Here is a 19623-nt window from a genome sequence, read left to right on the forward strand (position 1 = left end):
CTATGATGACATGTCCTTCTTTAAAAGAGGCTTGTGGAGAGTATTAAGCGGTAGGCAGCGACTTGGCTCTGCCCCTGGCATTGCTGAGGTCCATGGGGGACGGTAACCACTCACCATCAGGTGGGCCGTATGCTCGTCTGCCTACAAGGGCAATAAAAAAAAACAAAAAAAACCATTTATTTTGTCGTTTGTGAACAAGCGCTCGTTAAACTGATACCTGAAACCTGAGATGCGACACAGTTGCATAACTCGATGCGAGGACACCTGGCGCCTTCTCTTTATATCAGAGCATTTCCGGATTCAAGCTTATGCTCATAATGGTTACGTAAATTAGACTAGTTATGTATGTAGACAGAATACTTGCCTACGGGTGGCCTCACTATGGCCACAGGTAAATCCTTGCCCATTGTACGCACGACATCCTCGGCTATGGCCTTCGTGAAACAGTACGTGTTGGGCCAGTCCCTTATCAAACTGAAAACAGGAATTCATTACACATGACTGATTTCAAACTACTCCTGCCTGGACGTGCCCTCATGACCCTCGGTCCCAGAGCTCTCATCCACCCAAGTGACGCCCTGCACGTATTCACTTCGGCTCGTCTACTCACTCAGCAGTGATCGCGTTGAGTCTGCATTCTTCGACTGTCTCCGCGAGATGTATCATGACTTCCGGAGGGACAGGGCTTTCATAGATTTTCTCTTCCAAATCGTGATTTATTCTGCTCTTGGTTGCATTAGAGAACGCAGTTGACACGTGTACGAAGGACCTAGAGATAATTAAATAAACCAGACGTTTAGTGTTGACGGGATGTGTTCTGTTTTTTATGATTACATCTTATAAGGTTATAGTCCGGGTGGTACATTTAAGATAGACCCTTTATGTGGTCCCTTGTGGTAAACAAAATAATACAAACAATTCACAGCACAAGGTTCGTTACACGGGAGAAATCACCTTAGATCTTTGCAGCATTTGGCCAATTCCATGATCTCCCTGGTTCCTCTGACGTTGATGAATGTGGCCTTCTTCAGTGGCTCTTCGAACCTGGTCGTGGCAGCCACATGGAATATCACATTCACCTAAAATTCATTCTTAACGATAACGTCAGTTTTGTAAATCTTGGATGTCGACTTGAAACTATGAAATATACATGTACACACTTGACAAGTGCTGGGATGTAATTAGGATGTACTTGTACAGAAAGATCAAACGGCTGTTTATAGCTGGGTTTCTATAAGACAGTAAAATATCATCAACATCAGGATTTCGACCTTTTTTTTCAGTTTGGGTTGCATATTTTAACCTTGGTGCTTGGTGACCATGGTACAAACTGAAATCTATAGCTGCTTCTTCTCATGCTTGTCGCTGATCTTACAAGGTGTGTAATGTCAGTAAGGGAAGTATACCTCTTGCGCAAGCTTCATCCTGTCTTCGTTGTTCAGGCCGACGCCTAGTTCTGAGATGTCGCCTTCCACCGGTATAACTTTCCGAGTGAAATCTGGTTGTTGAGACCGTAAATTGTCGTATACCTTAAACAATAAATAGATTTAGAACAACGAATACAATTTGCGATCAATCTATATGTGTACGTCACAGTTAATTTGTTTAATCCCTATCGATCGAAATAAATACAATGACACAATGGGATAAATACCTACTATTGCTTGAGACTAAATTCCGGCCAAACTTTATAAAAAACAGGAAATTGAAAAATTGTATTGGCAACACAAAACCGATGATAATTATTTATGCTTAACATTTTTTTTTTGTTAAATTGTGCCCATTATGTTCTTATTAAAACGGAATAAATTAAAAAAGAAATCGAAAAACTAATGGATTTCATTATGTATGTATTCAGATTCATTGTATTATTGTTGCAGGTTTATTTCAGAATATTGAAAGTTTTCATTTGCAAGTCTTTATTTTTAACTAACTAGCTGACCCGGCAGACTTCGTAGTGCCTCAATCGATAAATAAAAGACCTAAACTTTTGTATAAAATAAACTTAAAACAAACAAAAGGAATCCGTCCGACGGGAGACACATCAAAGGAAAAACAAAATTGTTATTTTTATTTAATTCCGAGAATTTTCATATTTATTTACCTTTTAAACCTTCTCTGGACTTCCACAAATAATTCAAGACCAAAATTAGCCAAATCTGTCCAGCCGTTCTGGAGTTTTAGCGAGACTAACGAACAGCAATTCATTTTTATATATTATTATATAGACTAGCTGACCCGGCAAACGTTGTTTTGCCATGTATATTATTTCTAGGAAACATTTTTTTGTTCAATAAAAATAATTATCTATTTTAAGTGTGCGGGGACATATTTATAATCGAAAACGTTATAAAGAATAAAAGTATGTTTTATTTAGGTTAATATATAAATCTTTATTGAAGTAACGAATATATTTTAAATTATAATCTTTGATAGCTATCTAAACATCAAAAATAATTATTCATATTTTTACTATCAATTATGGCAGTTGAAAAAAATAAATTAATCTCTCAGCCAGGGCGGGAGATCAAATTGAATTAAAAAAAACATAATTAAAGGAACTTGAAATTATAAACTCAGAATAAGAATTTATCGTACTACAATTATATTATTTAATTGCCATTTTGCAACCTTACATTGCGGATCTGTGCATAGAATAAAAAAAATAAAAATCGTGATGGAAAAATAGGGGTTGATCGTATAAGAGTGAAAATTGAGAGTGATATGAACTTTTTTATTTTAAGTCACGACAAAATAAAAATGAAAGTCTTGCCAAAAAAATTAAAGTTTATAATTAACAAATAAAAAATAGAGGTTGATCGTAGAGGGGTGAAAATTTCAAAGTAATATGATTTTTTTAATTCTAAGTCATAATAAAATAAAAACAAAAGTCTTGCAAAAAAAATTAAAGTTTTAATTTGCAAATAAAAAATAAGGCTTGATTGTAGAGGGGTGAAAATTTAGGGTTGTATGTATTTTTGTATGCTGTATTATAAAAAAATAAAAACAAAAAAATATGTCTAAAGAATAAAATAAAAAATTTGGGGTTGGACCACCCTTAACATTTAGGGGGAAGGAAAATAGATGTTCGATTCTCAACCCTGGCCGATATGCACGCTAAGATTCGCGAAAATCGGTCGAGCCGTTCCGGAGGAGTTCAATCACGCACACCGTGACACGAGAATTTTATATATTAAATAGATAGATTAACTTCTTTTAAGATTTATGCCATAAATCATATAGAGGTTACATACATATAACAATTAAATAAGTTTAAAAACAAAAAAAACGTACTAACTGGATCATTTAATTGTGACTTTAGTCTCTCTTGCATCGATTTCCCTTTCTTCGACCTAATCAACAGGTAAATTCGTTTAACGTCGCACGACCTGAAAAATTGAAAGTAAAACAAATAAAAAAAAATTAAAAAAAAAAGATTTAACGTGGGTCTATCTAAAATGATCTATCTACCACCCCGGTACAGAATCAATGCCCCTAGTGTATTCCCTCAGCGCTATCACATATCCACTTTCCGGTGGACCACCATCACCGAAGGGTGGGGCAGCCGTTGTAACTATACTGAGACCTTAGAACTTATATCTCAAGGTGTGTGGCCCATTTACGTTATAGATGTCTATGGGCTCCGGTAACCACTTACGAGACATTGCCGCTATTTCATTGGGACTATAGGCAGTACGTATTTAACGATATTTTAACAACGGAACATATACCTACCTCAACAATGGACTACATCAACGATTATCTTAATTCATAAGAAAGGCAGAACAGATGATATTTCGAACTATAGACCCATTTCACTAATGTCTAATATTTATAAACTTTTCTCCAAGATAGTACTAGAACGATTAACAAGGACTCTGGACGAAAATCAGCCAAAAGAACAGGCAGGGTTTAGAAGTGGCTTCTCTACTTTCGACCATATACATACTATAAAACAAATAATCCAAAAATGTAATGAATATAACATCAACTATTATTTATCGTTTATAGATTATAACAAAGCATTTGACTCGCTAAAACATCAGAAAATATGGGAAGCGCTTGCTTTACAAGGAGTCCATAATAAGTACATCCGTCTATTGAAAAACATATACGAAAACATGAAAGCAAGAGTACGGACAGAAAAGCTAGGAGAACACTTTCACATCAAAAAAGGAGTTAGACAGGGATACCCCCTTTCACCCAAACTTTTCTCTGCAACCCTAGAACATGTGCTTCGTCAGCTCGAATGGGACGATTACGGTATTAATATTAATGGAGTGTTACTAAATCATCTGAGATTTGCCGACGACCTCATACTTATAAGCGAAAATCCAGAAACTTTACAAAAAATGATTGAGCAACTTGTATGTGAAAGTGAAAAAGTTGGACTATCATTGAACACAAACAAAACAAAGCTGATGACAAACTACAAAAAAGTCCCTATCAAACCTTACAACACAGCTAAATTAGAATATGTAAATGAGTATACATACCTCGGCCAAATCATATCCCCCAAAGACCTCACAGCAAAAGAAATCAGTAACAGAATAAATATAGGATGGAAAAGTTACTGGGCATTAAAAGATGTCATGAAGAATTCAGAAATACCTGTTAAGGCAAAGAAGAAAATATTTAATACATGCATTCTTCCAAGTATGACCTATGGATGCCAAACATGGGGATTGACAAATAAGAACATAAAATCTTTAGAAATTTGTCAACACCGAATGGAAAGAAGTATGTTAAACATGACATTAAAAGATAAAATACGGTTAACAAAAATAAGAAAACAAACAAAGATCATAGATATAAAATACCGAATACAACAACTGAAATGGAAATGGGCTGGACATTTAATTCGAGATAAAACAGAAAAATGGGCTAAAGGAGTGACAGAATGGTGTCCTAGATATAAAAAGCGAAATAGAGGAAGACAACAACGTAGATGGGAAGATGACATCAAAAAAGCGGCAGGAACGACTTGGATGAGAAAAACGCAGGATAGATTATTATGGAGAACCCTTGGGGAGGCCTATGCTGTACAGCAAGACGATCAAGAAACCGGTGTCGAATAATAAAACTAGATAATAAGTGTATTAAAAATGTAACTTAAATTAGATTGTTAATAAAGGCTTATATTATATTATATTAAAGGCAGTACGCTTCCAGAGACCGTTCCTGCCACGTACCATCCCACTCCAGAATCAATGCCCCTTGGTATTCCCTCAACGCTATCATATGTCATTTTTAAAGCTTATAAAGAGTTCTCGGTGGTTTGCCTGTACTCTCAGTATTACAAACTATCTGTCCACGGAATATCAACTTTACGAATCTAATTTGAGTTGTATATTGTTTATGGCAACACCGATCACCTTAGAAGCTTCTCTATGAGTTGTTTCCCGATGAAGCCCGTCCCTCCAGTGATCAGCGCTGTGGTTCCCGCGTAGAACTGCCGCACAGCCGACTCGCCGCGAAGCGCTTCCTCCTCCAGCGCCTTCTGACGCGAGACCTGCTCGATCTCCAAAGCCAAAGCGCTGTCCATTCTGAAACTGCTTATTTACGGGCTGTAATTTAACAAAATGACGACGACAGACGGACTACTGACAAATTTCTGGCGAACTAGCAACAAGCACGCAAGTTTAAATAGGCGTAATTAGACTACGTATCACTAATAGAATAAGCAGCCAGTTTTAAATAATTTTACGACATTTCGTTAATATAGAATAATTTGTATTTTAATTCGCAGTGACCTACGACACGCGGAAATAAATAAAAAAAAAAAATTCATGCAAATCATCTTTTAAAAATAAACTATTTAAACAGACAATAGTTTGTTTTAAGAGTTATTATACCAGTTTTGTCATTGAAAAGATCCGTCACGGTTAAGTGCGAGGAAAATTAGCGGAGTACGGGTTCCAGATCCAACCTTAAGATCTTGGCACACCACGCCATGCAACCCTAGGCAATGAATGCTGTTCATATGTCGTGCTCAATGGCGTGTAATTGGGCGAGACCCGTGCCCAGCAGTGGACTGCTGAATGATGGTATTTTTTTTATTGCTTAGATGGGTGGACGAACTCACAGCCCACCTGGTGTTGAGTGGTTACTGGAGCCCATAAACATCTACAACATAAATGCGCCACCCACCTTGAGATATAAGTTCGAAGGTCTCAAGTATAGTTATAACGGCTGCCCCACCCTTCAAACCGAAACGCATTACTGCTGCACCGCAGAAATAGGCGGGGTGGTAGTGCTTACCCGCGCGGACTCACAAGAGGTCCTACCACCAGTAATATTACACGATGTTATTCCTTTAACAATACTTTAACAACATAAGTTTAGGGGCATTCGCTACAAGATGTCTATAGTTTCCATACAAAAAAAAAAAAAATGTCTTAAAGTATCGCAGTTTTAGGGTCCTGGCACATTCGTTGCCTGACTTAAAAACAGTGAAGACATCTCGGAACTGTCATCGTGTCATGCTCTGCAAACTCTTTACGCGATTACCCACCATACGCCCACTATCTCAAGAAATAATCGGCGAATTCTGTGACTTACATAACTTGTATGTTCAGATAATTTCCTTCTATAATTATAATTTCAAATGAGGCTTGTGGAGGCTTGTACTTCAGAGAACGACGGTAACCACTTACCATCAGGTGGGCCGTGTGCTCATCCGCCTACAAAAGCTATGAAAAAAATCATCACTTAGATCTTCTAGGCAGTGAAAATTAGACAGCGTCTGGTAAAATTAATTAGATTGAATCTGATCCAGGTATAGTGGCCACTGCTATTGTACAGAAGGCCACAACGCCAGCCACAACCCTTGACAATTCCAAAAATCATACGCTAACCTATTTCTTTTGATATAAACAATCAATGCTTTCAATTGATTTGTAATACAACAAAAAAAAAAACGATTCCTTAAAAAAACACGTGTGGCACTTGGGGACTGCCGCGATAAAGCTATTGCGTACCATTTTTTATCATGCAATTATAATTAGACAATCATAATTTAATATTAAAACAATAATAAAATGACCACGCTATATTTATAAGCATTAACAAAAGCAACACATTAACTGTCCCCTTCACACTCATAAGCTAGACCGCGCGAGAGAGAGAGAAAGAGAGATAGGCAGACTTTTCATGATGCGCATGCAGTGCGACGTCACGCCGTGCGCTTATTCACAAACACTACACAAGCGCAACGTGTGAATGTGTTGAACGCGAGCTACATGGTAGGCGGAGTGGGGGTGTTAGGTTTTATTTTCGTTACGGATTTTCTTGATTCGGTCGCCGCGCTCAAAGCCCGCAATAAAAGCTATGAAATAACTTAATAATATGTATAAATTCTGTTGACCATCGCTTCGGTTAAACATTAAAGTATTCTAAGCACCGTGTTATGCAAAACGAATTGTTTTCAAATACGCCTACTGTGGATGACTGGCGAATGGTTTGTTAATTAATTTTTTATGCGAAAATGCCACGTAATTCGTTAATCGTATCCACATGTTACCATACGAATAGATTTCCGATGTCATAAAACTATGGAATACATATTAGGGAATCTGATGTGACTTCAATATGTATGACGTCATTTGGAGCCAACCCTTACGACAGCTACAGATAATACACTTATAGACAAAGATTATCCACGTTATGGGATATACGTTGTCGTATGCTATTTGTTTCGCTGCGATTTCATTACATGTACGTTCCAATTTAACGACTAATTGGCCGTCTTCACTGACATTTTTTTGTTGAAGTATTGTTGAAGTTTGTTGAAGTTTTCAATATTTTTTGATCTACATAAGAAATAATTAGACAGTATAAACGCACTTGTTAACAAAACGCTAGTAAATACGGCCATTGCCAGCTGACTGACAAAACCGGCGCATGCGCAATGCAGGCGTGAGGTGATGGTTTGCTTATTAGATATAAAATAATTAATAATTGGGAATTTAATTGTTTTTATGATCGAACAATCACCAATAGTCGTCGAACAAACTATAATTGATCAAAATTAAATAATCTGAGCGATAAAAATAAAGATATCTAGTAAGGGGCCAACTTAAGAGTGATCATTTGTTTAATTAATTATAAATAAATAAAAGACGAACAAACGAATTTTTACATTCGGACATTAACGAACAAACAAAGAATAAATAATTATAAAAAAAGGGGGGCCAAATTCAGTGCGCCTGTGAAAGGTTATAAGCCGCAATCACCATCAGTGTTGTTAATAAAATGTCGCTTACATAAACGTATTAGGTATCTAAGTAAATACTGTTTTATCTATATGTAAGTGAGTGTTTAATAAAATATTAATACAAATTGTTTCTAGAATTTTTTGACAGATTGCTTAACCTAAATCATGGATGGTTATTTAGTACGTGTCTGTTAATAGGATGGGTAAGTAACTTCGTCTACAACCGCATAATTGTCATGGCCTAACGGATAGGTAATTAAGCCCATAGACATATCCCATTAAGTTTCTCGCTGGATCTTCTCGGTGGGTCGCGTTTCCGATGCGATGGTAGATTCTGCGAAGCACTGCTCTTTTAAGGCCTAGTTTTTATTTTTTAGGCAGAAGAGCGTACGGCCCACCTGATGATGAGTGGTTACCGTCGCTCATGAACGACAGTAATGCCAGGGACAGAGCCAAACTGCTGCCTACCGTTTAATATTTTCCACTAGCTGACCCGGCAGACTTCGTAGTGCCTCAATCGGCAAATAAAATAAACTTAAAACAAAAAAAAGGAATCCGTCCGACGGGGGACACATCAAAGAGAAAACAAAATTGTTATTTTTATTTAATTCCGAGCATTTTCATATTTATCTACCTTTTAAACCTTCTCTGGACTTCCACAAATAATTCAAGACCAAAATTAGCCAAATCGGTCCAGCCGTTCTCGAGTTGTAGCGAGACTAACGAACAGCAATTAATTTTTATTTATAGACTAGCTGACCCGGCAGACTTCGTAGTGCCTCAATCGATAAATAAAAGACCTAACTTTTTGTATAAAATAAACTTATAACAAACAAAAGGAATCCGTCCGACGGGGGACACATCAAAGGAAAAATAAAATTGTTATTTTTATTTAATTCCGAGCATTTTCATGTTTATCTACCTTTTAAGCCTTCTCTGGACTTCCACAAATAATTCAAGACCAAAATTAGCCAAATCGGTCCAGCCGTTCTGGAGTTTTAGCGAGACTAACGAACAGCAATTCATTTTTATATAGATAGATAGATAATCCTCGTTTGAAGCAACCAACGCCCTCGGGTTAGAGCCCTTTAAGCTCATCTACTCGCTCAGTTACGCTGGCATGCCCTCTTACGGCTACTATCCTAGGTAGAAAAAAATGTGAGCCGTCACGGGTCGCCTGGCAGATGTGAAACATCGACATTATTTTTTAAAAGTAATATGCAGAAAAGAACAGATTGTGATAGGAACTAAATATGTCATAATGATAAATCGGTTTTATGTGCGACTATAGATGTTTCACATCAAAAATTTGGATAAGTCGGTCGATTCACTTCGAGCGATTCGACTGTGCCGGTGTTCAAACGCACATGGACCAATTGTTTTAATGAAATACGTACTTAACATACGAACGACTTCAACTACAATGGTGTAGCATCGTTTAAAAAGAATCGTATGCCTCCAAATATTATCTATACTAATATATAAATCTACAGTTGTTTTACGGATGTTCTGTTCAAAATCCATGTCAAGTGGTGGTTGACAAGACATAACAGCGGATAACTACTCAACCATGCATCCGATTGACTTGAAACTTGGAATCATATATTTATATGAGTGTTGGACTCCATAATAATAATGACAATAAATAATAATGTTAATTTTAAATGCCCAGCGAAGCGGGCGAGTGCGGCTAGTAATTTATATAAATACTTGATTGTATTTGATGGTCGTCTTTTGAGATATTCAGTTCGTGCGGCATCCACTCATAAAATCTTTAATCTTGCCAATCCATATTTAAAATACTGTTTAGGATATGGCCTAGGTCTGACGACTTACCGTGAATCGTCCCGCAACCACGTCCGAAGGTCCTGGTCGAGGATAAGTATTGCCGACAGAATCAGTTCATCTATCCTTCACATGTAGAAAGTCATAGGTCACTGTCACTATTTTCCAGTTTTTTATATGAAAGGGGAAACTTTATACACTATTTAAATATAATGCGCGTGCCGATGCGGCTACAGCGGCTTCGCGTGACAAACTCTGTTTTTGTTGCTTTGCCGCACTAACAGGCAGGCAAGTGGTGGCGCTAGTGTCGCGCCGAAGAATCATTTCCCACGGAAATGGTGCATTCCGATACACACAATATGTCGCAGACCCAGTACAAGAAAAAACAAGAAATGAATAATACATATAAACCCAAATTGTGTCGCGTTACGTACTCAAAGAATAAAAAAAAGAAAAGTAATTATTCACAATATAAAAAAAAAAATTATAATAATATAAATATGTATTTTAGAACAAACTGTTACGGGACGGAACATGCCGCTCACCTTAAAAGCACGTAGTTGCTTTTAATATTCAAAAGTTAAAACTAATATCGAAAGAACGTAAAGCTTAAAAAACTTACTCGAAACTAATAAATTCAAAAAACTAATCATTAATGATTTGAACTACTCCAAGGGAAGAGGACATATTTTAACCATGGGTCGTTTATAAAGGAAATTTCCCATTTTAATGGTTACAACTCGTGTCCGAGCCGGGATGAAGTTCGTGGATGCGCGCCAACTTCCATTGCAACGGCGGCAAGCGGTCGTCGCATACCACCCAACAGTGCCTTCACGAAGGGCGACGCCCTTGTCCTGAAGCCACTTGTTACTTTGCTGAAGTTCGTGGAGGTATTCTTTGCTCCATCTCTTCCAAAAGTGCTGGATGGATTGTTGAATCCAGCGCCAGCGAGTGAGACGATTCGGTGACTCATCTATCAATGATACGTCAGGCAGAGCTGTCATGGGCTCTCTTAAAAAATGGGAAGGTGTTAATGAAAGGGGATCCGAAGCATCTGAACTTAAAACGCAAAGTGGACGCGAATTTAAGATCGCTTCGACCTGACACAAGAACGTATGCTTCTCGTCGTACGTTTTGATGCGATTACCTACAACGCGATGAAGATGGTGTTTAAAACTACGAACCCTAGACTCATGTAGTCCTCCGAAATGGCTCGCGTATGGAGGTTGAAAGTGCCACGTAATTCCCCGTGAAGGGTTTGTTGGTTAAGTGCGCTTTGCACAGATTCCCTTCGTAAAAACTCGTAAAGGTCTTTAAGATAGTGGTCACACCCGACAAAGTTCTTTCCACAGTCTGAATAAATATCGGTGCATAAACCACGACGGGACGTGAAACGTCACAGGGCTGCTATAAAGGCTCCTGTGGAAAGCTCTGAAACTAATTCGAGGTGTATCGCTTTAACGCTCATACACACGAAAACTGACACGTAACATTTTATAATTTTTGCATTACGCACCTTATTGGCACGCACGTAAAATGGACCCGCAAAATCTACCGCGGTCTTTAGAAACGGTCGCGCGGGGCGAACACGAACTGCTGGGAGTGGTCCCATGCGCGGTTGATTGTGCGTCGGGCGCGCGCGGAAGCACTGCACGCAGCGATGTATGCGCTGCAGCACAATGTTACGGCTTGACAAAATCCAATAGCGTTGTAAAAGCGCGTAGCGAACGGACTGCGGTACGGCATGTAAATTACATAAGTGTGCATCGTCAATAATAAGATTAGTTAAAGGGTGTTTTTTAGGTAAAATTAATGGTCGAAAAACCGAAAGATGAGTGCGGTGACACGAACAAGTTTCCCGAGCGACGAAAATCGCGTAATAAAATCAACATCCTGTATAGGCGGCGCCGTTGACGCGCTGGAACACACCGATACGTTGCGTTTTTCTTCGCACGTGTCTCTTACGGGATTTTGAATCGGCCAGGACTTCTGACTAAGATGGAGCCACGAGGGTCCGTGGTACCATAAGTCATGCTGTACGAGCGCGGTGGGCAAAAGGCCACGAGACGCAGCGTCGGCGGGATTGTCGGCCGACGGGACGTGACGCCAGCGGTCCGCGGGTACGCGGCGCAAAATCTCACTGACACGGTTCGAAACGAAGGTTTTCCATTCGTGCGGAGATTAGTGTAGCCATGCTAGCACGATGGATGCGTCGGACCAAGCGTAGACCTGGTCGAAGCGAACACGACCACTGTAAGTGAGCATTACCTTTTCAATTAATTTAGATAAGAGGACTGCCGCCATTAGTTCGAGGCGAGGAATAGTGAGACGCACACTCAACGGTGCGACGCGAGTTTTGGCTATAATCAGGTGAGTTTGAATGAAATCTTCTTGATCTTTGTAACGAATATATACACATGCTCCGAAACCCTTCTCGGAAGCGTCAGCAAAACCGTGAATTTGTATCGGTTCGGAATTGTTATTGTTAAATATATAAGTAACGCGGAAATGAGATTTGTGAGATGAGTGGGAGCTCGTCAACGAAAGAAGACCACGAATTTACTATGTCAACAGGCGGCGTCTCATCCCAATCGACTTTGGCTATCCATAAGAGTTGAATCAAATGTTTGGCAAACAATGTGACCGGTGATAATAGCCCGAGGGGGTCGTATATTTTTGCTATTTCTGAAAGAATGACACGCTTTGTACACTTAAACGATGAAACTTGGACTTTAAAATTGAATGAATCAGATTTAGGGTTCCACTGTAAGCCCAGAACCTTAACCTTTTTGTCGATCTCCATTTCAGCGAAGAGAACGTTCTCCGGCCGCTCACCATGAGACTCTGATGGCAGCACCGCAGCGAGTAACGCTGGCGAGTTGCTGTGCCATTTGCGCAATTCAAACCCAGCCGCCCCACAAATACCTATCAGCTCTTGTTGTAGCGCGAGTGCGCTGACTTCAGAGTCCTCGCCAGATACGACGTCGTCGACGAAAACATCGTTAAGTAAAACGGGCGACGCGAGTTTGAACCGCTCGGCCTCATCTTGAGCGAGTTGTTTTATTGTACGCAGAGCGAGGTAAGGTGACCATTTCACACCGAATGTGACTGTACGCAAACGGTAGTCACGAATAGTTTGCTCTGGTGATGTGCGCCACACAATACACTGAAAATCTTTGTCACTTTCACGAACAAGTATATTACGATACATTTGTTTTTATGTCGGCAGTAAGCGCGATTGAATGGACACGAAATTTAAGAAGGACGTCCACTATGTCCATGTGAAGCTTAGGGCCCGTTAGTAAAACGTCATTGAGCGAATACCCACTAGTTGAGCGACAACCGGCGTCGTACACCACACGTGTAGGCGTCGACTCACTCGATTCTTTGACCACGCAGTGGTGCGGAATGTAATAACTTTCACTAACTGAAGGTTGATCATCGACGAGCTTCATGTGGTTGAGGTCTACGTATTCCTGGAGACAAGCGTGGTAATCAGCCTTCAACTTGAGGTTGTGTTCTAACCGATATTCTAGTTTATGAAACCGAGCTAGCGCAATGGACTGCGACTCGCCGAGAGGCGGTGCGTCGGGCATAAACGGGAGGGCGACCACGTATCGCCCGTCCGCATTACGAGTGTGCGTCTTTTGAAAAAAGGATTCGCACAACTCCTCATCTGGAGTGTAACTCTGTTTCTCTGGTATTGATTCCAGCTCCCAAAATCTCTGAAGGTTGTCGTTGTCAAACGAGCTAAAACACACTTGAAATGAAGTTGGAACAGAAGAATCTAAATCTAATTTGCCTAAAAGTAAATAACCGAACACACTATTCATAGCGATCGGCGTGCCCGGCGGGCCTACGATAATGTTGCCTAGTAACACGTGGGATAGCATATCCGCTCCTAGTAACATTTCAACAGGCTGGGGCGTATGAAAGTCCGGATCAGCTAACTTCAGATTTTTCAAATGTGACCACCCGGTATGCGGTAAAGGTACACCTGGCATTTTTGGAATTAATTCGGGCAAAATTAACGCATTTACCGGAATGACAGGTTGTTGTTGACGTTTAGGCGCAATGGAACACGAAACTAAACCTTTTGGATGCACGGGTCCGGTGTCACCAATACCGAACACCGGCACGTTGCTATGCCGGCGCGCTAGACCTAAGCGCTGCATACAAGCTTCGGTAATAAACGATGCCTGGCTCCCCGTGTCTACCATGCATCTAACAGTGGAAATCTTGGTATTATTACCCACGGAATAGATAAATAAGGTTGGAAAGGCCTTTGCTCTAATTTTGTATTAGAACCAGTGTCGCAGCTTCATCCCCACTATTTTAATTTTCTACACATACACATACTGTGATTACAAGTATTTCGCACACAACAAAAACACCCACACATAAATCTCAGGACAGATATTCGTTCGCAAACTAGCACAAAACACCCGTAGGCATACACACACACACACGCGCAAAAAGGCAATAAAAATGTTCATACACGCTAGTGCTTGATAAAATCGATATTCTTTATCGATAAATTATCTGATGAATGAATGGAGAAAATGAAACATGAAATAAATATTGAAAAAGAAAACTATTTTACTTTTATTAATTACAAATAGTTGCTGTCCCTGGAATAAAACGTATTTGTTAAGCAGTTGGCGCTTGCTATTAATTGCGAATGAATTTTTCAAAACTAAGTGTATTCTGATTTTTTTATGGTAAAATCATTTTCAGTAAAATGTTTAGAGCAAATAGTACTCGTCTTTGTTTCCAGTTTCCTCTACCTGTCACGTCAATCCATTGTTCCCTGGCGTTAGGTTTTTTAGGAAACCTAAAATTTTTAATTTACTGCATAAGTCAAATAGCATTTCACTTAGATTTTAATACGTCTTAGACAATATAGTAAATACCCGTAAATGAGAGGTCTACATGTCCCTTTATATTATACCTTCACATTAATTCAATGATAATAATTCAATAACAATAATACATATTTATTTTACTCAAAATACGTCTCACTAAGAATATACTAGGTATCATTAATTAAATATAAAATAATGCAAAAATTATCCATGTCAAATGTAAATATAGTCGAGAATTCTGTCGATGATTTTATTTCACCATATGGTCACCTCACTATCGACAAACTGCACCACGGCCAATCAGGGCAAAGGCCGAAAGGAGAAACCCCATTTTGGGCCTAAGCGTTACACGAATGAGATATGTACCAAAAAATTCGTCTATTTTGCTTGATTAACCTATTGAAATCTTAGCTTCATTGACAATGGCCAAGTGTAGAAAATAAGTTGAATTAAATTTTTTGTTTTAAACAATATATTTTGTAAACATCTGCAACACTTATTTCAATATACGTAACTAGCTCCACAAACGTGCGGATTAGAATTAGAGCATCCATAAAATAGGATCGATTTAGTGGAAATCGAGTGTAAAAAATAATTAATACTCTTTTGCTTTAGGATAAAATAAAATGACTGTTTTTATAGGTATTTTAATCAATGTAAATAGAGTATGGCCATCGAATCGTGACGCAACTACTTACAATGGCGGCAATTCAAAATATCTACAACTGACAACATTAAATATAGCATGAAAGGGTAGTTTTGCATTTTTATATTAATGTGACTATGCCATAGAAAAACACAAATGTATCAAATCGTGTTATGTTATCTATAATGTTGCCAACTGAAGACATTTTGGATTGCCGCTATTTAGTTGTGCCATGATTCGCTGGCCAGACTATAAACTTAATCTCATTGAATAACGTAACGTAAAGAACCAAAATCTACTAACAAAAATCATTAAAAGAAATAAATAACTGTGCCATTTAGTTATGACACGAAATCATATCGGCAACTGCGGCAATTCAAAATATTTTCAACTGGCAATCCTAAATATAATATGAAAAAGTCGATTTGGTACTTTGGGTTTTCTATGGTGTAGTTACGTTAATAATTTTACTGGTGGTAGGATCTCTTGTGAGTCCGCGCATCCCGCCCGCCTATTTTTGCCGTAAAGCAGTAATGCGTTTCGGTTTGAAGGGCGGGGCAGCCGTTGTAACTATACTGAGACCTTATATCTCAAGGTGGGTGGCGCATTTACGTCGTAGATGTCTATGAGCTCCAGTAACCACTTAACATCAGGTGGGCTGTGAGCTCGTCGATGGGTATCTAAGCAATAAAAAATAAAAATAAAAAAGGCATGAAATAAAATGAAATGGACCAGCTCATAAAATCCCTTAAAAAAATCATTTCGTGCGCAGCGCGTTTCGCATTACGTTGTTTTTAATTTTTGGCTTTCGTTCGTTTTCGTAAACAACCTAACGCGCGATTTCTCGTAACAGGTTCCATTTTTATTTTAAAGCAACCTGTTGCTGCAACAGGTTTCGTAAAAAATTACTCATCTTTAGTAGGAAACAGCCTAAAAATATCGTTTTTATTAAACTATCTCGAACAATAAACATAACCTAAAATGTAAACATTGTCTGATTTTACCAATTTGGCCATTGCTGGGAGACCTGAAAATTGGGCTCATGAAACCTTCTTAGGTATTGTAACTTATGCCCAAATTCTAGCACTGTAACGCCAGGCCCAAGTTTGTATGGATTTCGGGTTTGTCCTTTCAAAGATTGAAGTGTAGAGAACACAATGCATGTAGTACATTGGAAGCTGACTTGATCATTGCGTTCATTGGGCGAGTACACATCGCGCAATGTATGCTATTTATAACTTGCTGCAATAATATTGTTAATGTTTGGAATTTCATAATGCTCAGTATATTTTTATGTTTTAGACAAATAATATTGTAATTAAATGGTAATTTCGACTTACCGATCGAAAGATATACCTCCTCGCTCTATACTTGAGGTCTGATTTTTTGTTTTACAAGTTATAATTGCACAACACGGCACTATAAAGCGCAGATCTGTTGGCTAAAGTAGTCCGAAGCGCACTAAACGCGGTGAATGAAAGAATCGGTCGAGTTATGTTTGTAGAATCATAACTGTGTCACGCTTGCCCCGCCTACATTACCATTCCAACCTTATTTATCTATTCCGTGTTATTACCTATGATAATATCCACTAGTGCTGTCGATAACAACACTGTTCCAGTGTGAGCGAGAGGTAAGTAAGATGCGCAATTTCCGTGTACCGCGATCGGAGTCGGCTTCTCCTGCATAGGAGTGAGCGGAACAACAATAGGTTGTTTGGTTTCGCTTGCAAACGATAGCGCTTGAGCCGGTTGATTCGTAAAATGTAATAAACTATGATGTCGTTTATGACACGTTCTACACACAAAATTTGAAATGCAATTTTTTACGTCGTGACCGACGTTCAAAGTTATAACAAACACTTTTGTTTTGTACAAGGGAATATCTATCCTGCGGGGAAAGATTTTTAAAAACTCGGCACATTTTGTCAAAATGTGTGAACCGTTACACTTCAAGCAAGTTCGAACCTTATTACTATTGACCGTAGGTCGAGTTTGGTCTGATAAGACGTTCGCGGCAAACGATCGCTTTACCGGCGCAAAACTGTTCGGACTTACATTGTAGCTACGCGGCTGTAATGGCAGCGGATTACCTACCCGCGATATCTGTTTGTTAGCGTGCTGTGCGGAGGTATTTGAGGAGCTAGGAGATACAATTTCTTCCGCGGCGATTTCATGTTGTAAATATGAAACCAATGTGTCTACTTCTGGAATATCGGATGGCTTGGCCAATAAACGTTCGAATCCCTTTCTCATACTACTCGGAATTTTACGTAGTAAAATTTGTAGGAGAACGAAACTCCACTCATGAGTCGGAAAGTCCATGACCTCTAACGCCTTCATGTTTTCCTGATAGACATTTAACAATTTTCGTACACTATACGGAGATCTATCTGAACACGATTCTATGTCTAAAATTCGATCTAGATGTTTCGACGCAATTACTCTTTTATTTTCGTAGCGGGTTAACAATATTTCTAACGCGATCTGGTAGTTATCTTCCGTGATAGGTATGGATTTGATCAGGTTATACGGTTCGTTTTTAACTGCAAGTAGAAGATATCTAAGTTTCTCTGCTTTAGAGTAGGCATTGTTGCTATGTACTAACGATTTGAATAAATCATAAAATGATGGCCAATCCGTAGGATCGCCTTTGAATTCAGGTAAAGGTAAAGTAGGTAAATTTCTTTTATCGTTACCTATCGCATCAAAAGAAAAATTACTTGACCGATTGAAACGGCGCTGACGCTCATCCATCGACTTTAACGAGTTTAAGTGACCGACAATGTCGTAGTACAAGTCATTAAAATCATTACGAATCTTTATGTTATCATCTTTGTTAAATTATTTGGATCTGATGAGCAGCTTTTCAATTTTAGTCTGAACCTTTGTAAACTTTCTTTGGTGAGCCGCTAGTACGCGAGCGAAATTGTTGTTCGTTCGTCTTCGCGAGTAGAATGATACGTTTGAGTTCATCAAGAATTAAATCCCTTTCGAAAATATCTTGTTCACACGGCGATAATTCTTCACCTTCCGACATTTTGCGAAACAAAAGATGGCGGGGGACGCTAAGAATCGAACGCGTGATTTTACAATTTGAAAATGAATACGTAAATACTGCTAAATAACACGACACAAACTGGAAAATATGTATCCGATTCGAATGAACCAAATTTATGTTTAGGATATGGCCTAGGTCTGACGACTTACCGTGAATCGTCCCGCAACCACGTCCGAAGGTCCTGGTCGAGGATGAGTATTGCCGACAGAATCAGTTCATCTATCCTTCACATGTAGAAAGTCATAGGTCACTGTCACTATTTTCCAGTTTTTTATATGAAAGGGGAAACTTTACACACTATTTAAATATAATGCGCGTGCCGATGCGGCTACAGCGGCTTCGCGTGACAAACTCTGTTTTTGTTGTTTTGCCGCACTAACAGGCAGGCAAGTGGTGGCGCTAGTGTCGCGCCGAAGAATCATTTCCCACGGAAATGGTGCATTCCGATACACACAATAGGTCGCAGACCCAGTACAAGAAAAAACAAGAAATGAATAATACATATAAACCCAAATTGTGTCGCGTTACGTACTCAAAGAATAAAAAAAAGAAAAGTAATTATTCACAATAAAAAAATAATAATAATATAAATATGTATTTTAGAACAAACTGTTACGGGACGGAACAAATACATAATATTTAAAATTCCATATTTTTTAATATAATTCCTTTTAAATTTGGAATTTATTGCCAGCCATATATATATTAATTAAGTTTCAAATGGCCAGTATCGTAAAACGGTAACTTTATAGGTGATGATTTACAGTGCAATAATAATATATAATAATAACAATATTGTTTCGTTAGAGAATATAGTTGTAGTGTGATCATCAGAACTTCAATGTCGCCACCCAAACATAGACACGAGGTCTAAGTTTCAAATTCAATGTACAATACAAAAAAAATTAAAACTGTCTCACCCTTCAAACCAAAACTGCTTCCGGCAGCTATGGTCATATTGTTAACTACCCGTGCAGCTGTCCAAGACGCTCTTCCAGCAGAAGTTACGCAAATCATAGATTCCATTCGAAAAACTGCTGGAATCTAAAAGC

General features: G+C 38.7%; 1 protein-coding gene across 4 annotated transcripts in view; it reads right to left on the reverse strand.

Annotated features, from left to right (window-relative positions):
• LOC105841245 (putative fatty acyl-CoA reductase CG5065) overlaps positions 1-19001 on the reverse strand; it is a 28709-nt gene extending 9708 nt beyond the window's left edge. Inside the window, exons 1-7 of one of the 4 annotated variants that reach the window (XM_062675425.1) lie at positions 18721-19001; positions 5376-5552; positions 3299-3389; positions 1407-1529; positions 955-1079; positions 611-769; positions 365-474 (exon numbers count right to left, since the gene is read on the reverse strand). In XM_062675425.1, coding sequence (XP_062531409.1) covers positions 365-474; positions 611-769; positions 955-1079; positions 1407-1529; positions 3299-3389; positions 5376-5545 — 778 coding nt within the window. In that variant the 5' untranslated portion in view covers positions 5546-5552; positions 18721-19001. Of the gene's footprint in view, positions 1-364; positions 475-610; positions 770-954; positions 1080-1406; positions 1530-3298; positions 3390-4496; positions 4880-5375; positions 6058-10051; positions 10190-18720 lie in introns of those variants that run through there. The other 3 variants (XM_062675426.1, XM_062675424.1, XM_062675427.1) reach the window with 3 other exon arrangements.
• Positions 19002-19623: the final 622 nt, after the last annotated feature.

This window comes from Bombyx mori, chromosome 23, assembly GCF_030269925.1.
Source record: "Bombyx mori chromosome 23, ASM3026992v2".
Classification (NCBI taxonomy): domain Eukaryota; kingdom Metazoa; phylum Arthropoda; class Insecta; order Lepidoptera; family Bombycidae; genus Bombyx; species Bombyx mori.